The sequence below is a fragment of the Anolis carolinensis genome, chromosome 1 (assembly GCF_035594765.1).
Source record: "Anolis carolinensis isolate JA03-04 chromosome 1, rAnoCar3.1.pri, whole genome shotgun sequence".
NCBI classification, from domain to species: domain Eukaryota; kingdom Metazoa; phylum Chordata; class Lepidosauria; order Squamata; family Dactyloidae; genus Anolis; species Anolis carolinensis.
The window spans coordinates 238,935,607-238,956,441 of NC_085841.1; the positions used below are offsets into that span (position 1 = coordinate 238,935,607).

The 20,835-nt window shown below is 42.5% G+C and overlaps 2 protein-coding genes across 4 annotated transcripts in view; one reads left to right on the forward strand and one right to left on the reverse strand.

Moving 5' to 3' along the window:
• Positions 1-1,691: 1,691 nt before the first annotated feature.
• Positions 1,692-7,277, reverse strand: inha (inhibin subunit alpha). Its single transcript, XM_003215061.4, has 2 exons — positions 6,586-7,277; positions 1,692-3,791 (listed from the first exon to the last, which is right to left on the reverse strand). Exons 1-2 carry the CDS (start codon positions 6,881-6,883, stop codon positions 3,025-3,027), a joined length of 1,065 nt encoding a protein of 354 aa, XP_003215109.1. The 5' UTR covers positions 6,884-7,277; the 3' UTR covers positions 1,692-3,024.
• A 5,311-nt stretch (positions 7,278-12,588) lies between these two features.
• The window catches only part of obsl1 (obscurin like cytoskeletal adaptor 1), a 75,195-nt gene continuing 66,948 nt past the window's right edge, over positions 12,589-20,835 (forward strand). For all 3 annotated transcript variants that reach the window (XM_008111858.3, XM_062967236.1, XM_062967235.1), the window contains exons 1-2: positions 12,589-12,972; positions 15,276-16,347. In XM_008111858.3, the coding sequence (XP_008110065.2) occupies positions 15,312-16,347 (1,036 nt within the window). In that variant the 5' untranslated portion in view covers positions 12,589-12,972; positions 15,276-15,311. The remainder of the gene's footprint in view (positions 12,973-15,275; positions 16,348-20,835) is intronic.

A 20,835-nucleotide genomic window follows, 5' to 3' on the forward strand; every position in this document is an offset into this window, starting at 1 on the left:
TGTAAGTGTTTTTCAAAATAACTGACGTGAGCTTCATCGCCGTTTGAGCTTTTGAACTGGAGACATCAGGAATTGAACCAGAGATTTTTATGGGAGGCTTGTGTGCATTTTCAAACATTAAACCCTCTGGTTATGTGTTCTTGGAGGTTCAGCTAGGTGAAGTGTCCCATGTTTCTTTCCCACAAACAATTATTTGAACATAAACAACTATCATGTCAGACTACACAGAGAAGCCATTGAAATCCACAAGCATGTGGACAACTTCAACAGAAAGGAAGAAACCATGAAAATGAACAAAATCTGGCTACCAGTATTACAAAACTCTAAAACAGTAGATGGGAACCAAAACTCTGAGGGCTTGACTGAACAAAGGATGCCCCCAGGCAAGAGACAAAACATTTCCAATGCTAATTAGGGTGATTAACTGAAACATTAATGCTGGCTCCCAGTGACAAAGGACTTGCCACACCCTGGACTCTACACAGATATATATTCTTTCCTTTCCTCACTTAGTTTATCCATACCTCACAACCTCTGAGGATGCCTGCCATAGATGTGGGCGAAACGTCAGGAGAGAATACTTCTGGAACATGGCCACACAGCCCGAAAGACCTACAACAACCCAATTATTTGACTATCCCACCCTCATGCCCACAGTAAGAAGGAACAAAATACAGCCTTCTGAAAAATGTACTCATTTTATTGAAAGGCTACTCTGGGGAAGCTTTTCTGAGATTGAGGTATAAGTGCATTTATAAAGCAGAGGTGGTCTGCATGCAGGCAACAGGGTTTTTCCTCAGCTTTATTTATCACATGGAGTAGCAGTAGTGCTAAATTAGGCTATTGAAAGTGGTTTCAAATACCAACACACGAATAGGGAGCAATTAATTCTGCTCATATGTTCCTGTACAAACCCAAAGGAGGGAAATAGTACTTTCTTCTCCCTTATCCAATCTTGTTTGCCCTGAATTGTTCAGATATCAGCCTTGCTTCTCTTCTGCCATTACTGCAGCACTGGACAATGTGGCCTTTAGATTTTTTTAAACTGAAACTCATACCATCCATCACCATTGACTATGGTGGCTAGTTTAGGATGAAGAGAAGTTGTAGTCTAACATTTGGAAGACAGATCTGTTTTAGCATGTTTTTTTTTAAGTAAGAAGTGATGGTTTAAAAATAATGTACAAATCTGGAGTTAGTAAGGCCCCTTCCACACAGCTGAATACAATCCCACACTATCTGCTTTGAACTGGAATATATGGCAGTGTGGACTCAGATAACCTAGTTCAAAGCAGATATTGTGGGATTTTCTATCTTGATTTTCTGGGTTATATGGCTGTGTGGAAGGGACCCTAAATCTAATCTTGTCCTGTATTTCTAGGTTTACATTAGGTAGTTTGGTGCCCTCTGCTGACCAACGCCTTGTATTACAACCAGGAAACAATTCAAAGCCAAGGCAATAAGTTACTTTGGAATAGAATGATAGCCCATGTCTTAGTACTTATTTTGCCTGTATTATCTTTCCAGAAATATCATAGATTCCTCTAAAGTTAAGCTTAAATTTCATCGGCCGTGAAAATAGTTTTCTAAATTATTGTGGGCAAGAAGCTAAGAATCCATATTATTTGTTAGACCAAGGTACTGTGTTTAGATGAGTGGAATGAGTACAGGCTGTCCCAGCAAGGGCATCATTTGAGTTTCCAAACAGATCATTTTATTTTTTTAAAAAACCAACAATCTTTATTTAACATACAGTGTTTTCAAAACACTTTCTGAATAACCTACAGTTTAAATCTGTTGATTACAGTACAAGTTTAACAAAGCAAGAGCACTCCTACATCCTGGCTATCACACCATGTTCTGATTACTGGCATTCAGTGGTTGCAGACAGCAGTACTGGAAGATAGCTGATATATCTGGTTGCCTTTATCCCATCTTGAACACTTTAGTCAGCAAGATGAGTTGGGTCTCTGCCCTCACCTTTCCCCTGCAATTTCAACAGTTTTGCTACTGAGCTAAAATAGTCTTCCACTGCCCAAATGTCTATCTGATAATGATCTTTGTTGATTACCATTGCTAGATTGAATTGGGCTATGCTTGCTCTTTGTGACTTCTTGATCACTGCTTCCATGTATTCTTGATAGGTTCAACATGCTATTCCCAAGGAACCATGAGGCTCAACTGCTGGATAGAAAACCCACTAATCCTATTATACAGCTCTTTCTGCCCCAAATGTTTCCTGTTACATCAGAATATTCAATGGAAAGGTTCTTTGCTGTGGGATTCTCAATGAGTCCAGTGCAAAGACCGCTGTGTATATCTCGTTGTGTGCAGAAAGCCAAGGAAATTGATCTTGAAGGATACAACAAATCTTTGTCTAGATCATGATAAAGATACCTGGCTTTGTTTATGGGACTTTATAGGGGTCTATAGCATTTTGACAAAAACCAAGTTAGGAGGTCTTTTATTGCCTAGTTGTTTTTCCATTCAAAATTGGTTTTCTCAGACTAAAAATAGATGAGATTGTATAGTATCACCCTCTTCAACCAGCTTCCCAAGATATGTTAGATACCAGCACAAACACTGCCCTGGAGATGGAGTCCAGCACATTTGGACAGCAGACTGCTCTCTGTGTAATAGCAATTTGGGGGAAATTGCATAAAAACTAAGTGAAATAATTAAGCAGCTTCTGTTCCATATTCTTGCATATCCGTGATCAATTTTAACCTGAAAGGCTACTACAAGTGACAAGTCTGGCTGGGAAAACCACAAACTTAGCAAATGGCTATATCTATTTTGGATGAAGCACTCTTTATACTAGACAAGTTACAGACTAGGCAATACTTAGAAAGGAACAATTTTCTAGTAAAAATCAGGTTCAATGTGCATATCTTTGACAGATGGGACTGGTCATGGGCCTACCAACCAGAGAGAATACTTGCTGAGGTGCTACAGTGAATTGAACTGGGCAAAGAGTCTAGTTTACCTTCAGGAATGCATTGTTCCTTTGGAGCTGGGATTTTGCTACATGCAGGCACAATCCTGGGTGAGGATGTTTGGCACTGTCTCATACTTGAAGGAATATCCACCATCTGAAGTGGTGCGTACCCTCAGGGAGTGCATAGTGCCTGGCAATGCTGCGCAGCAGAGTTTGAAGCCGGACTTGTGTGCAAGAACGTGGTTCTCAGGGCAGGTCCCGTGGCAGTAGTGAAATATGAAGCTGGAAGGATGCACAATCCATTTGTCCCAACCCAGTTCTTCAAAGGAGATATTGAGGGAAGCCCGGTGACAGTTGGCATGGACTTCAGCATCACCTGAAGGTCGTTGGAGCGAGCGGAGAAGAGCTGGTGACCCGGGTCTGAAAGCACGCCGGGCCCGATCATGGCCCTTAGGGTTGGTAGATGTCACAAGGAAAGGTATCTTTTCAGCATCGGATCCACACGGACAGCCAGGGCAACGAACCATCAACACAAATATCTTCTGGGTAATATAGGGCAAGAAGGAAGTCCCAAAATGAAACACTGTCCAGCCCTCTGCAGCTGGCACTGCCGTAGTTGCCACAGGCTCCCAGCCTTGCTCTGACAGTTTTAGGATCTCTGCTTCGGGCATGGAGGTGTTGGAGGATGCTTCTGAAGGGCTGCTGCTTTGCACTGTCACTGGTCCTGTGTAGAACCACAGCTGTCCTGACGTCACCATACGACTCAGGGTGTGTGTGGAGGGCTGGAAGACGTAGGTAAAAAGACCTGCCTCTTCTGGAAGCCCATCAGGTTGAGATGGCCCACAGGTCACATCTGCAAAACAAAAACAAAACAAAAAAAGGATTACTAATGGCTTTGCTCAGCATATGATCTAATTGTCAACCTAGCCCTTTAGGTATTTGGTCTTCAGTTGAAGCCTCAGGATTCTGAGAGGTGAAGTCCAAAACATTTAGGAGGCCAAAGCTTCAAAATTGATGACATGAGTTTTTCTCCAAGAACAGAAGGGCAGGAAAACTGATGCAAGCAATGGTTTGAAGCAGAAAGGGCAAATGTGTGGGTTTTTAAATCCTCGGGACTTTTAAAAAAGCCACAGCTGATAATAGCTCTCAGTGTCTGTTTTGTTTCTTCTGTGTTTCTATTTATCATTTTGTACTCTTAAAAAAGCACTATGTCTATGTCCATGAACATTCTGTACCCCTGAATCTCCAATATGTATCCTCATATGTTAACCCTTTATCAGGCAGTGAAGCTGATTTCCAAAATGCTGAAGGGCTGAAATCTCTTGCCATCAACATAATCACTTCTGAATTTTTATTCAGGATCTGGCAAAGTGCAGCCTTTCAGATGTTGGACTGCAAATCCAATATTTCTCTATTGGCCAGCTAAGGTTGATAAGAGTTGTAGTCCCAACAACATCTGGAAGGCCATACTTTTCCTATTTCTATTTTTGTGGAAACTTAATGCCTCGAGTAGTGGCAAGCATTTATTTGCCCAGAACCCCCTCTCACTATCCTTATGTTGTAACTTGGGAATGGATGTATGATCCCCATCAATGGCACCATTGTTGTTGGTGGCAGGTAAAAACCAAATCAAGCCAGAGTTATCATCCATAATAAAATGTTAAATAAAATAAGGCTATAAAATATGCAAACAATACACAATTTGCTAGGTGAGTTAGTGGCCAAACTGGATTTTCCTTTCCCATCGTCTTACTGAATAGCAGGAAAATAGCTCCCTCTTGTTAACTGCTTTTTGGAAATCAATTGGCTGCCACCAATTACTATAGATACACCTGGAATCTTGTTTCTGTGGTCCTAGCCACATTCTTCAAAAATACATAATTTAGACAAATATATTTGGGTGATACAAAATTTGGTCATATGTCTTCTTTTATTGAGCCTCCAGTGGCACAGCGGGTTAAGTCGCTGAGCTGCTGAACTTGCTGACTGAAAGGTCAGTGGTTTGAATCCAAGGAGTGGGGTGAGCTCCAGCTGTTAGCCCCAGCTTCTGTCAACCTAGCAGTTCCAAAACATGCAAATGTGGGTAAATCAATAAGTACCGCTCCGGAGGGAAGGTAACAGTGCTCCATGCAGTCATGCTGGCCACATGACCTTGGAGGCGTCTAGGGACAATACCGGCTCTTCGGCTTAGAAATGGAGACGAGCAACAACTCCCAGAGTTGGACACAACTGAAATTAATGTCGGGAAAATCTTTATTTGTACCTTCTTTTAATAGATAAATTACTTTTGATCAGTTTTAGGGAAAGCAGATGCTTGAGAGCTGTATCATATGAGAGCCTGGATGTTCTCATGCCAGCGGAAGTTGTATCCAATAAAAGATACTGCCTAACTTATTTTTGGCTGTCTTAACATGTTGATGTCTGTATGCTAGTACTGCATTGTGGTGGAAGAGATAGTCCAGTCATTAAAAACAGAGAGAAATAACTAGTTTAAAAGTCCCATATCTGTCATTAGTAATTTCCCTATTATATGGGATTTACTTTTATTTTCTGTTTTCTCCCTTCATTATTCCTGATGCCATTTCCTACATGGATAGAAATGCTGATGTTCTTAATGCTGAATAGGAAAAGACCAAATTGAGCTTCAAAATCCTTGCTAAGTCAGCACTCTTAGGCAAAATCGCCAGGAAGGAATTCACACTTAAATACCCTAAAGATACCAGATCCCTTCTGATCTTGGAAGCTAAGAAGGGTCAGCCCTGGTAAGTACTTGGATAGGAAACATCAATGACAACGAGGTCCTACAGATTATATTTAAAAAGAAAAAAATAGCAAAGCCACCTTCTTAAGAATTTCTTGCTAAAGAAAATCCAACGGAATTAATGGGTTTGCCATAGGCCAATACAAGCACACACACACACACACTTCACTCTGAAAACTGGAGCTTAGTTTTAAAATAAATATACACCTTTTGGACTATATATTGTCTTGACACAGTGCAGTGCTATTCATATGTATTTGTACATATTAGTACATCATAGTTAAGTGGAACAAATGTACAGCATACAGAAATGCAATTAGCTGGCAGTTGGATCCACTGAACTCAATATGCCACACTTCTGATTATATTAGATGACAATGCTAATCTAATTAAATTCATTGGCACTTCAGAATAAGCAGAGATAGAAATAATTACACATCTGAAAAAAAGAGAATCATGTTCAAAAAATATTGAACTGTGAGGGACATCACAGGTGAAATGTGAAAGACAGCCAAATACCTAAGATTGAGAAGAACCAGCAGCGTCGTGAATCTGTGGAACTGCAGAGGTTGTGGTTGTTAATCTGCAATGCTATAGCAGCAATAATTGGCCAGTTATGAAGTCCATTGCTTTAGCAATAACTGATCACATCTTGGAATCCTTTTTTTTTTGGAAACTGCATCTCTCAGAGCCTCCAGCCAGCATGGCTACAATGGAGGTTCTGGGAGGTGAAGTTATAAATAATTTTCCCATCTCTGTTCTAGGCCTAGGTGATAAAAAACATCTGACACAATCTAGTATCATAGAATTGGAAAAGACCCCAAGGGCCATCCAATTCTTAAGGTGCCTCATTTTCTAGCAGTCTGCCTGTGATTGGTTTGCTTACCTCTGGATGGGAAGGTGATCACTTGGGATATGTCCTCTTCCTCCCACTTCAGGGTGACTGATGTGCCTGAGGCATGCCGTCTGTGGAGCGCCCTTCGCCGTCCTGCCTGGAGCTTTTCAGTTTGTGGGACAGGACCAAGGTACTCCAGGAAATGTGCCTTGACTTTGGCCAGGATGAGATGCCTGTCAACTTCCCCTTTGCTACAGCTAGCAACCCTGGCAGGAGCCAGCAGGACAAACAGCAAGATCAACATGGAGTTGATGTGGGGCAAGGTGTGCCAAGAGCTCAGATCCAGCATGTGCAAAGAAATAATGTGCAAGAGGGGCAAAAGACCTACAGGACTGGGTTTCCTTTTTTGTTTTTTGAATGTGGGTAAGAAAGAAGGCTGAGTCTTTGTGCTCAAGAGCTGGTGGTTTCTGCATGAATGTTGAAGCCCTGTCTCTTTTTTGTGCAGGTTGCCCTGGCTTTTCACTTTTCCCTTTTCAGTCCAACCAAGCCACCTCCTCCTGCCTTCCTTGCTGAGCTAGGCTGGGGGCACGATGGCATTGAGACTGTATCTGACACTGACGCAAATGTCTGCCAGCCATGAATATTATCTTCTGGGCAGCAAAAACAGGAGACGTCTGGAATGCAAGGATAGTGCTGCCCAAGGGACAGGGCCTAGGGCAGGGTGCTCAAGGGGAGAGAGGGAGGCAAGCAGTGGCTGGGTGGCAGTGCTAGGCAGTGCTGGCAAAGGGGGCAAAGTTTTCCTTTCCCCTTTCCACCCACCATATCTGCCTGGAGATCAGGGTAATCAGGATGCTTAGAACTGAAGCCTCATCAAGCTCACCAACCCCAAGCAATGACTGTCAGTCTGGATCCAGATCATAAGGAAAATGGAAGAATCTTCTGCCCAAATTTCTTGCTTACTATATAATTGTCACTGTGCAAAGGAATGGTCAGTGAGCGCATTTTGGTTAGTTAAATGTAATAGAAGTATTAAAACGTGCTAAACAAAATCTGATCTATACCTCAAAGCTATTCCTTCCAATGTTCAATCAGATCAGAGCTTTTTAGATCTCAAGAAAGTGTGGATTACTACCACCCTAAACCTATGTGTTCAAGGTCATTCAAACATATTTAGACATATAGTAGAGTCTCACTTATCCAACATTTGCTTATCCAACATTCTGGATTATCCAATGCAGTCTGCCTTTTAGTAGTCTATGTTTTTGTAGTCAATCTTTTCAATACATTGTGATGTTTTGGTGTTAAATTTGTAAATACAGTAATTACTACATAATACTGCTGTGTATTGAACTGCTTTTTCTGTCAAATTTGTTGTAAAACATGATGTTTTGGTGCTTATTTTGTAAAATCATAATGTAATTTGATATTTAATAGGCTTTTCTTAATCCCTCCTTATTATCCAACATATTCGCTTATCCAACGTTCTGCCAGCCCATTTATGTTGGATAAGTGAGACTATTGAAGTTACACCTGCTTAGGCAAATCTCTTATCCCAGTCTCTTCAGCGTTAGTAATTGTTGTAGGATTAACCTCTTCTGTAGAAATAAGTGGAGAAAACTCTTCTTGAATTCTTAGAGGGGATGCCGGTGATTAATAGTGTTCTGATGTATACATGTCTACAGAGCTGCTTTGTATAGTAAACATTTTCTGCACATGAATCTGTTCTATCTCTAGGGAAAAATACAATAGCTGGTTTAGTTCGGTGTATATCATGAGTTGATGTGTTGTATTTGTATTTAGTTTTTTAGACAGCATACTTTGAGAAGTCAGAGTGCTTCACAAAACTATTTCAGCAACTGTGACAACAATTACGCTGAGATTAGCACCATCTTGCTGCAAATAATATAACTTTAGGTAATTTAAGTGTTCTTATGGCCACCTATTGAGTTCAAACAGCCAAGATGAACTTTGAAATGACTTCTTAGCGCAGACCTTTAACAAACAGGGTATATGCTAAATAGCCACAGCAACTGTATTTTGCTAAGCCAGGAAATATACATCCCAAGTTACTCTTTTGACTGTAACTCTGGGCCCTTCTACACTAGCATATAAAATCCAGATTATCTCCTTTGATCTGGATGATATGGCAGTGTAGACTCATAGAATCAAGTTCAAAGCAGAAAATCTGGATTATATGGCAGTCTAGAAGGGGCCTCTCAGAATTCCCCAGGTTATGCTGAGGTATGCTGAGCATTATAGTCCAAAATGTAAGGCTTCCAAGTACTGCCTGTAACATCTGGCTGTGATTGTTACCCAACTATGTGCACATTTCACATTTTCTCTACTGTTGTAATTGGTGAAGTGGTGACTAGGATCCAAACACAAACAAAGGGGTCACAGTTTACTGAATGCTTGGCAAATTGTAGTGCTGCTTGCCTTTCAACCACAGACTTGGGAAAGCTGCCCAAGAATTGAAGGGGAAGATGCCAAAAAAAGGGTAATTTTTCAGGCATGTATCTAAGAATTCAGAACATAGTGCTGCTTGGCACCTGTCAGATGAGGTTAGATTTCAGTGTACTCTAAAACTGATCCAAGCAAGACCAACTGTATGGTTCCAAAAGGTACACAAACAGGTGTGGGCTGGATATATTCAGGAATGAGTTAGAATTTACCTAGTCTCCTACCATTTTTTCCAAATGGAGTGCACATCTACTTCTATAAGGGAGAAGGATGCTAAGGATTGTAAGGAAACAATTTCTACCATGCATGGGAGTATAGCTAATTGCCCTAACATCGATCTCCCAGTGGTGCAATGGGTTAAACTCTTGTGCTGGCAGGACTGCAGGCCAACAGGTTGGTGGTTCGAATCCGGGGAGAGCAGGTGAACTCCCTCTGTCAGCTCCAGCTCCCTATGCAGAGACACGAGAGAAGCCTCCCACATGGATGGTAAAACATCAAAACATCTAGGCACCCCCTGGGCAACGTCCTTGCAGATTGGCAATTCTCTCATACCAGTAGTGACTTGCAGTTTCTCAAGTCACTCTTGACACAAAAACAAAACAAAACAAAAACAAAACCTTGGATCCATCATGTTTTCTGCTGCTCCAGAGACTACCAGGCACAGAACAATGGATTCAACTTTCAGGAAAAGAATTCCACCTAAACATTAAGAACTTCCTGATGTTAAGAGCTGTCTAGCAGTCTTTCCTGGGTATGTGGTGGAGTCTCCTTCTCTGGAGGATTTTAAACAGAGGCTGGATCACCATTTGCTTGGAGTACTTTCATTGTGTATTCTTGCATGGTAGAAGGCTGGACTGAATGGTCCTCTTCCAACTCTGTTTCTACGATCAACAACAATTATATGTAAACTACCTAAGAGTCATTATAGATTTGTATCATACAACCTTTCAACTGTCTAGAAATTCAAGACATGTTCTTGCTGCTGATGTTCACCAAAACATCTACAATGTCAGTTGGAGTTTATCTTTTCAGCAGTATCAAGGATACAATGATATGAGGTGAATATCAAGAATAATAAGACCATACGGTAGAATAGGAGGAGATCTACCATCCTGGCTATGTGCCATTAATCTCTGCTTAAAAACTTCCGCAAGGAAAAGAGCATCATCGTTTGTGGCAATTTCTTGCAAGTTCAGATTGTCTCATAAGTTCTTGATTGAAAAAAAACCCCCCAACAAAAATGAATGTTAGAGGAAAGAGGTGCTTTTCCTGCAAAGCAAGGGGTTGGACTGGATGACTCAAGTGGTCTCTTCCAACTCTATTATTCTATAATTCTATGATTTGATATTTGGGAATAATTTCCCATTCTTTCAAACAAACAATCTCTCATCTGTAGCCTAAAATAATACATTTGTGAGGAATACAAGAGGGGCTGCTTTTTACTCCTTGTGGTAAGATCATTCTTACTTTCCTCTGAGATGCAGTTTCAGATTCCATTCATTGCCTCTCAGCTTATGTTAACAGAAGGCTTGACGGCAGTGAATTTGTCACAGGAAAGAACTGAAAACAATCCCAGGAGGTATGTCAGAGGAATGGAGAAAGTTGCAAATAGTTCTGGAAAAATCTTTTAATGGCACCAATATATTTTTGTTGATAATTTTTGCAACATGGAAAACAAATGGAGCTTATAAGCCACCCTGTCTCAGAGAGAAAATAACTTGTAAATGTTCTGAACTTGCTGAAGTGGCGGCAGTGAGAGAACATGAAGTTTTCTTGTAACCTTTCCCTCCTCCTGTTGGCTGACAGGGTCATCTCCTTTAAAATGTCATGTTTTCTGTTTTTAACATTAGGACTGCTGCCTTGTTTCTGTTTGCTAAGTACAGTAGACTCTCAGTTAATACAAGCTCAAGCAACCATAATTTTCAAGCAACCAACAAAAAAATAGAAGAAATAACAGTGCAGTCATAAAGCTGTTTTATAATAGAGTAAAACTGTGTTACATTTGTCTTTATTTGCTTTTACCGTAATTAATGTATTTCAATATCAAGCCAACACAGAGTGTATGTTATAGTATAATATGGGGTATAATATTACCTAGGTCTATTTTTCATAGTAACTCTCAAGCAACCAGAAATTAAATTTATTTGGCATGAGTACCGATTAAATGAGAGTCTACTGTATGTAGCAATAGGGTGGTTTCCTATGATCTGAAAGCCCTGCTCCAATAAAGCTCCCTTCTTTGGGCCCCTCTGCTAGGTTGCTGGGACCCTCTACTAGGTTGATGGGCTTTGTGAGCCTCCATTTTTATCTTTGGAGGGGCTACTTGCCAGCAGCCCTTCTAAAGGTAAAAATGGAGTCTCACAAATCCTGCTTCCTGGTGTGGAGAATCCAGGGCAAATAGTCAGCCAATGTAGGCCCATTGTTGCCATTAAATATTTTTTCAAGATTATACACAGATCTGAATAGTGGGTGCAAGTGGTGGGGCCCAAGAACTGCACTAGGAAGCCAGCTGGTGATTTAAACCAACCGATCTCTTGGGATTTAGGAGACACCAGCACTCTTTAGTATGGAAGACTAAAGACCTTGCAAAACTATAACTCCCATGATTCGCTAGCATTGAGTCAAGGTTGCTAAGGGGTGTTTTAATTCTACTGTATAGATGCACCCTATGGGAACTGTTGGTTTAAATCAGTGGTTCCCAACCTTTTTTTTTTTTGACCTGGGACTATTCTGATTAGGGGCCACTCTCCGACATTATTACCAAAAGGGTTACGAATCAGTTTTTGGTCAACTTTAGATTCGGGTTGGTTATTTGGGGTGCTGATTCAGAAAATTGCATTGGATAGACCACATCAGCTCAAGTTTCTCATATAGAACATATGTCATCCAGTAGTTGCCATCTGCTCGCCACAGAAAACCATATTTAATAATCTAGAGCTGATGTGGTCTATAAAATGCATTTTTTAATATCAGCACCATAATAACCCCAGGAACAAGCCTAAAAATGAAGACGCCAAGGCGCCCCCACTTCCAGGTGTGACATGGAACAGCTCAGTTCGGGAAGGTAGGAGGAGGAGAAGCAGCAGTCAGGAGGCTTGTTGTTGCGCCTTTCCCCTCCTAACATCCCCGTTGCCTCGGCACTATAAGAGGGTTTCATGAGACCTGTCCTTCTTATTGCAATGGTGTAGCAATGGTGAGGCCGCGGACCATACTTTAGTTCTTGGGGACCACTGATGGTCCATAGACCACAGGTTGGGAACCACAGGTTTAAATCATTGTACAGGTGTGGAGTCACCAGGGTAGTTGTTGAGCCCCACCACTAGCAACCATTATTTGGGCTTCTGAATAATGCTGAAAAGTGTTAGTGTGACATAGTCCAGAATTTGAGACAGCCCGGAGGTTTCCTGGAGGGATGTTCCTAGTAGTTCTAAAGCTACGTTGACCCCTTCTTTCTTTCCTTCCTTCCTTGAGTTGGGCTGTGCCTGCCTGGGCTCCAGGGGTGAGGGATGCCTTTGTGCTCCTCCCTGCTGGGCTCTATACTTAGCCAAGCCCCAGCCTCCCCGCTTATCAGCCCAGCCATGTCATCAGAGGGTATTTTTGGGGACAGCAGCTGCAGGCATTTGTAACTCTTAGTCTCTTACTCTCAGACGCCAGGCGAGCAGGGCAAAGGCAGGCCAGGGACCCATAGCATGTGAGGGGCAGGAAGCATGTCTGTGTGGGGATCTGTCAGGAAGAAGGGATGCCCGGTCTGAAGCATGGTACAGGAAGGGCTCGAACGACGGAGAAGAGCAACTGGCGTCTGCACAGATGGATGGATGGATGGACAAATGGAAATTGCCCGATGAGAAGAGGAAGAGTAGAAGCAGGAACTGACTGACCAAGAAGTTCAGAGGTTGATGCAGAAGGTGGTTACTGAACGCTGAGAGGAAGGCAGGCAGCCTGATCCCCTCACCACCTGCTTCCCACGCCTCTCACAGGGTAAGTCTTGCTGGGGAAATAAAAGGAGGAGAGGGAGAGAGACAAATGTGATACTTTGGGAAGTTTTCCCCCCTGCTAGTGGCAATGGCTCTAGCATTAACGACCCAGCTAGTCACCAAGTGATAAATCACAGGGAATAGTTGGGCATTGGTTTTGGATGCCAAAGAGGAGAGCAGAACTAAGGAATGACTGGGTTGAAACTCAGCAGATTGAGAAAAGTGACAATACAGGGTATGTATATTCTGTAGTATCCATGCTACTTCCCAATGGGATTTGCTGTTTGGTGAGACACCAGCAGTCATTGCCAGAGAAGGTTAAAGAGCTTGTAAAGCTACAACTGGTATTTAAGGTGGTGTTAAAGTGCAATAATTCTACAGCGTGGATGCACCCACAGTCAGTCTTCCATATTCTGTACCCACAGATTCAACCATCCATTAAAACAAATCCCCAAAAGCAAACCTTGATTTGCCATTTTATATAAGGGACATCACTTTACCACACCATTGTATACAATAGGATATGAGCATCTGTGGATTTTGATGTCCTCGTGGGGTCCTGGAACACTGGTCTCAATGTATTCTTCCACATCAGAGCTTTGGTTTTCTGGGAGCAACCCCTGTGTTTTGGGGGTTTGTGCCACTGAATCAAGGCATTACATGGGTCTCTTGGCCACCACCATCCATTCTGTCCTTTATGTGCAAACATTTTCCTGCAGAAAATGGGAGCTTGGAAAACAAAAAAACCCGGCTGTCTGTGTGTGGCCTATTAAAAACGTTCTTCCCTCCTAGTCTGCTTTGGGGTCTGCATGGTAGTGACAGCCTCTTATCTGCGGAGCATTAAGCAGAATGTGATAGGGCAAGAATGCACGATAGGACAGGCATGTGGAGGGATCCATACAAAACTGGGGTCCTCTGAGAGCTGGTATAGCATTCAGGCAGGAAATACAAGCTGGTACCCAATTCAGATCTGACCATAGCTTTGCACTCCTAAATGGCCCTTAGGAAATCATTTTTTCTCTCAGCTTCAGCTCTCTCTGCATGCCCCTCCACTATATAGTAATGACTACAGTCAGGGCCATAGCCAGAAAAAATTTTTGGGAGGGGTTTTGAAAATGGGGGGGGGGGGGTTGAACCCCTGACCCACCCGCCCCACAGGTTCAGACCTGTCAATATCTGCTTGAGATAATGCCTGGAGGGACTCTTAATTTTTTGCGTCTCATAGACTTAGCATGGGGATTTGGTTAACCAGTTAAAATTCATGAGTAAACCAGGTTTTTTTTTAACTTGAATTTTTTTTGGGGGGGGGGGTTCAAACCCGGCTACAGGCCTGACTACAGTGACCTACTTTGCAGCTGATGTATTGGGAGTGCTTTGAACACTTGAAATGTGCTGGATATTGTAATGATCAGCATCACTGTTTGTTTGTTACCATCTTTGTGTTCTGGTGACTGTTCAGCCATCAAGCTATAATACTGTCATCCTAGCTCAGAGTATTATTTCCCTAAGCCACTCTATTATTTGTGGTTTAGGAAAATAACATTAAACTTTGTTCCTAAACATCCATGGCTACCCTAAAAATTAGGGAGTCTAGTTCTGTTTCTGCCGTGTTCTTTTCCACATTGGTATGTCACACACACACACACACACACACACACACACACACACACACACACATGAAAAGAAAGAGTCCTGGGGTGTATCTGAAAGTTCCCTGTTCTACAGTTGGATTGTCTATTCTTGAACCTCCCCATGCCACCAAAGTGTAGCACAATGCACAAAAGAACAAGCATGAATGAACCAAGTTTGTGCCAAGTGGGGATAGCTGGAGGAATCATCACGTGGACAGATTTGTCACAGACATCCTGCTCTCCCAGAGTAAGGGAGGATGGCTAAACAATGTGTGTTGAATGCTCATGATCCAATTTGGCATGTGATGAAGAAATCATATGTACAGACTGGAACAATTAGGCTTTGGAATATAGCTCTTATAATCTCTCAACCAGATTGATTATTGGAAATTTTGGCTGGGGGATTCTGGAAATTGCCATCCAGATAAGAAACTGTTCAAAGTTCTGGATAACATTATGAAGTGGTCACCTTTCAACCCAGTCTTTCCCAGAAATACTTTAAAGTTACTGCAAAGGAGATGAACAGCTGTGTGAGATAGGATCATTGTAAAGCAATTTCCCAATCATTTTCCTGCAGCAATAAGCATTTTGGGTTTATTCTTCAATGAATAGCTCCTTATTCATCCTTCAGTCTTGCCTTTCAGATATAATCCTAACTTGATCTCATTTTCTGTAGGTCCCTGGCCTCAGCTGTATCCTGACTGAGTCCGCAATGGATGCCTTTAGGGGAGCTCCCCGATTTCTTGCCTATCCCCGCACATTCACAGTGCAGAGTGGGGATAATGCTGTACTGAAATGGCAAGTGACTGGCGAACCACGTCCCAGCATTGTCTGGGAGAAGGATGGCTCTGAGCTGGAGTTATCAGGCCGAATATTTGTGATGGCTGATGAGGATGCATATAGCTTGCTGGTGTCTCAAGCTGCTCCAACAGACAGTGGACGATATATGTGCAAAGCTAAAAACAGTGTGGGTGAAACCTATGCAGCTGTTACTCTCAAAGTGGAGGCCAGAGAGCAGCAACCCAAGGTTAACCTTGATGCCCAGCCTCCAGTCTTCCTCAATAGGCCAATCTCGGCCCAGGTGGCCCGAGGAGAGAATGTGACTTTTTCCTGCAGGGTTTCAGGGCGGCTTTCATGGGAAAAGGACGGGCACAAACTTTCAGATATCTTTGAGAGCAGCCATTACAAGGTGGCCGCAGAGCCTGATGACTGGCACTCTCTGCACATCTATAACGTCCGTCTCCCAGATGCAGGGGTTTATGTGTGCCGGGCACAGAACAACTTTGGAGAGACCATGGCTGCAGCCGTGCTCCTAGTGGATTCCATGACATGCCATCCCCATGATGAATCCTTTCAGGATGCTCCCACAAACTGCCATTTCAAAAAGCATCCAGAGGCACAAGAGGTTAAGAGGCGAAGACATCACACAGAACAAAATGGGTTTTCAGATGCCAGGCAGAATGGGGAGGTCCTTCCCCGTCTACCTACGACAAAAGCCTTTACGGTGAATGAAGGGAAACATGCCAAGTTCCGCTGCTATGTCACTGGCAAACCCAAGCCAGAGATCGTCTGGCAGAAGGATGGGAAGGCGTTGTCCCCTGGGCGGAGACACCTGCTCTATGAGGACCGGGAGGGCTACTTCATACTCAAGGTCCTTTACTGCACGGCACGCGACTGTGGGCTCTACGTGTGCACAGCCTGCAACACAGCTGGTCAGACCCTCAGTTCTGTGAGACTCTATGTTAAAGGTACTCGCACAATAGAGAGGAAAGTGTGTGGGATGAAGTGGCATTGCATCTGGGAAATAGAATGGGGACATGCATGTATTGGAAGGCGAAGTCTGTAGTCCCAGGGACTTTCCGCAAGGGACAGAGTGAAGGGTTTACCTGCAGGTAGGAAAACATAGGGTATAGGTGGGCATTCTGCAGCTCTTGGTTGCTTTCAGTCTGGATTGCAAGGCCCTAGGAAGAGCATCAATTCATAGGCAGACAGAGGTATTAGTAGTGCTGGGTCAGCAGTTTTGATGTGGAGCCCTCAGTGATGCAACGGGCTAAAGCCTTGTGCTGGCAGGATTGAGGTTCGAATCCGGGGAGAGCGGGCGAGTTCCCTCTGTCAGCTCCACCTCCCCATGCAGGGACATGTGAGAAGCCTCCCACAGGATGGTAAAACATCCCCTGAGCAACGTCCTTGCAGATGGCCAATTGTCTCACACCAGAAGTGACTTGCAGTTTCTCAAGTTGCTCCTGACACCGAAAAAAGCAGTTTTGATCAGGTTAACAAGGCGGACACGTTTAGAAGCTTTAACCTCTCTCCTCCATGATCCTGTAACCGACAACAGAACTGTTGAACATGGGGAGAGGTTCTCTACACACAAATATAAACAAACACTGCTTCCTAGGTTTTTGTTGCCACACTGCTAATAATTAAAGTATGAGAATCACAAGGCTACAGAAAAGAAAAAAGCCTTAAATGGAGGGGAAGGGATTACATGAAATCCATGAAATGGTATATGTGTGAATTGGAACTTCTTCTTGATTTATAGACCAGGCCCAACCTTTCCCAATTTGGTAACCTTCAGATGAGATGGTCTGAAGCTCCTATTATTCCCTAACCACTATGACTATAGTCTAACAGATTTACAGGCCATCAGGTTGGGGATGGACCAGGCTGAACCAATGTGCTCCTTGATCTACTGAAGCATTCCTGTACTGGAGATGACAAATGAAGGAGCCAGTAGCTCCTAGAGAGGAGGTGTGCATTCAGCTTTGTTCCTTAAATGAGAATGAAGCACAAGGTACAAAGTGGTCAGCAAGAAACTCTCACAAAGAACTTGCAAGAGAGAGTCTCTCAGTCTGAGAGTCAGGAGGCAGGCTCTGTAAGGTGGTTCGACTGCCAAACAGAGCCCTGCTCATTGCTTGTTGTCTGCTTGCACAGGAGCCTGAGTGACTCTTCAGGGACATTCCTGAGGGCCTTGCCAGGAATAAGGAATGCTTGCCACTCACCAGTGACAGTGCCTACAAAAGTGTGGAGTGGTTGGCACTCAGCCAGAGGCCAGATTAGATGCCAAGTATGGGGTCGGACAAGAAACATTTCCCATCTCAAGGGAGGACATATGGCATGTCAGATAGGGGCTATTGCAGATAGCTTGGCAGGACACTATTCCATCTTGGACCAGGAGGAATCATACTCCTATTCCAAACAACAAACATAGGCAGAATCAGGTCATAAGCACATGATGGAATGCAGTGAGATTATGACTACATTTCCCGCTCCTGATAACTGCATATTGGCCAGAGCCTGCAAGCTGCACATATGTAGGCTATGTGCAAAACTGATTATCAACACATAGGTGCTGGGGGTATGGACAGTGGGCATGGTTCCTTTCCACCATGTGTACATTTTACTTAGTTTGTTGTATGAAAGAGCAGAGCAATGCCAGGTTGTTTCACTGCCCGAGGTAGCAAAACCAGTGGGACCCTTTCCCTAAAATTAATTACATAGTAATTAAAGCTAGCCAAGTTATTTTCACACATGAATCCGAAGATACCACAAGCACCTCTCTCCATTTCTGGCAACCAATTTGACAAGTAAAATAAATTGAACAATTAATAATTTTAATGACACCTTAAATCTTTTGGGAATTGGCTGCCTGAATCTTTCAGGGTCAGTCCAGAAAAAGAGATTGATGTTGCAGTGGGAGGATTATAAAGACCATTGGTAGGAAGTGCATGCCCAAGCATTTCTCTGTGTAACATATTTTTACATGCACAACATTAGATGCTAGGGAGAGAATTTTTCAGACAGTTTTACCATTATAGATGCATAAAATTGTGTATGTTTGTGTATTTAAATATTCAGTTGTCTCTCATAGTATCGATAGAAGTTTACAGATAATTTTATTACAGTAGAGTCTCACTTATCCAACATAAACGGGCCGGCAGGACGTTGGATAACCGAATACGCTGGATAACAAGGAGAGATAAAGGAGAAGCCTATTAAACACCAAATTAGGTTATGATTTTACAAATTAAGCACCAAAACATCATGTTATACAACAAATTTGACAGAAAAAGTAGTTCAATATGCAGTAATGCTACGTAGTAATTACTGTATTTACGAATTTAGCACCAAAATATCACAATGTTTTGAAATCATTGACTACAAAAATGTGTTGGATAATCCAGAACGTTGGATAAGCGAATGTTGGATAAGTGAGACTACTGTACTTCATCTGCTGCTTCTTTGTATGAATGAGACCTCACTTGGTGAGGTGGGAATATGTTGTTTGAAGAAATGTTTCTACAACAGCCAGTTCTTTGTCAGCCCTTTGTGGTGGATGCTCCTTCTTTGGAGGCTTTTAATCAGAGGCTGGATGGCCATCTGTTGGGGGTGCTTTGAATGAGATTTTTCCTGCTTCTTGCAGGGGTTGGACTGGATGGCCTATGAGGTCTCTTCCAACTCTACAATTCTATGATTCTATGATTCTAGAAGTGGAGGCTGTGCCTGCTTTGCCCTTGGCTTTGCCTTTGCAGAAGCAACCATTTTTTGTTGGTATGTCCCTTTTGCACAGGCACCTGATGGTCCAGAATAACATATACCACCCAGAAGAGAAGTTGAGAAGTAACGGAAGAGAGATAAGGGGACTGGTTAAAATGGGGATAAAAGTAGGGAAAGAAAGCGTTTCAATGTGTAACATATTTTATGGATGCGCTCAGTGCCCTTTCCTACTTTAGAGCGGGTGCTTGGATGGGACCTGAGGTCATTAATTTTGAAGAGGGCAGAGAGGAAAGTGGTTGAGCTGATAAAAGGCCTGGAATGCTGCTGAGCTGAGCAGGAGCAGATGAAGTCTTGTTTAGCCTGGAGAGAAAAATCTGGAGGGTGGCATGATAACAGGCTTCAGTTATATGTCAAAGGCTGCTCTTAGTGAGAAAGGAACCAAACTGTTATCTGAACCTATTGAGGATCAGGCAAGTGGAGGAAGAGGCATTACCCGAAAAGAGAGATTAAATACCAGGAATATTTGTTTCTGTCCGTTAGAATAGCCATCCAATGGAATGTGAAGGGTCTGCATTCACTGGGAGTTTTTAAAAATAGGCAAAACATTTGTCACGACAGGAGGGAGCTTGAGTGGATAGAATGAAAATGTTGATTGTATTCATGGGACTGAAAAGGGAGAGAAAGTAGCTTGGAAAAATACCAGATAAGGCAAAATATTTATTAGGTAGCCAACAGAATTAAAGTCCGTACTGTGAAAATAGTAAAGGAATTGGTGAAAACATGGACTGTTCCATTTCATATGAGACTAAATATCTGCTAATCACCCATATAAACATTTTTTTACCATAGAAAGAAAGATGCCAAGTGGAAGAACTTAATGTCTATATTTTTCCTCTGAAATGGAAATTTTAAATGGGGTACATGTGTTGGTTTTAAAGATGGGAAGGTCTGGAAAAAACTGGAAACATTAGGGGCGAGAACTTTTTTTTTCAAAGTCATTTTTTTCTGGAAAAATTGAGGAAAAAGGTGTGTAGAAACAACCAGACAGAAAACAGTCAGGGCCAACTAACACCTGCCATCAAATGATTCACCCAGGCAGGAAGCAGCCAGGTTTTGAAGCTGTAAGGCCATTCAATACTAATCAAGGTAGCCAATTGCAACATTCACACTTGCCTTCAACAGAAAAGAGTTCTTTCTCCCACCCTGACATTTCACAGATATATATAAACCTCACTTGCCTAGTTTTCAACAAATCTCACAACCTCTGAGAATGCTTGCCATAGATGTGGACAAAATGTCAGAAGAGAATGCTTCTGGAACATGGCCAGACAACCAAGTTTCAGAAATCTTTCATTAAGGTCTTAATATTATATATTTGAATACCATTTCATGGATATATTATTTATCATTTCTATACAATTTTTCAATTTTTCTGGGAAAAATGCCTTTGGAAAAAAACCCTCCCCCCCATTTTTCCCACTTTTTTCAGACTTTCCCATCTCTAATTGGTTTATGTTCAAAATGTTATTTAATCACCCCACTGAATGGTATAGCCAGGAATAGTTACACCACTTCACTTTCTAGGGCAGATCCCAAATGTTGTTACAAGAATGATGCTACCACTTTAGAGCATGCTTGGCATCTTGCTGGTTTCAAAACCCCCAATGTTCTGGAGAAAGGCTCATCCAGGGCTTAATTTGTGCCAGGTCTCAGCATTGACATCTCATTGCCAACCTTCT

Excerpts from the sequence above, each read along its gene's own strand:
- inha (XM_003215061.4), bottom strand. The coding sequence starts at position 6,883 with ATGCTGGATCTGAGCTCTTGGCACACCTTGCCCCACATCAACTCCATG. Across the intron at positions 3,792-6,585 it reads GATCACCTTCCCATCCAGAG|ATGTGACCTGTGGGCCATCT; the intron begins GTAAGCAAACCA and ends TTTGTTTTGCAG.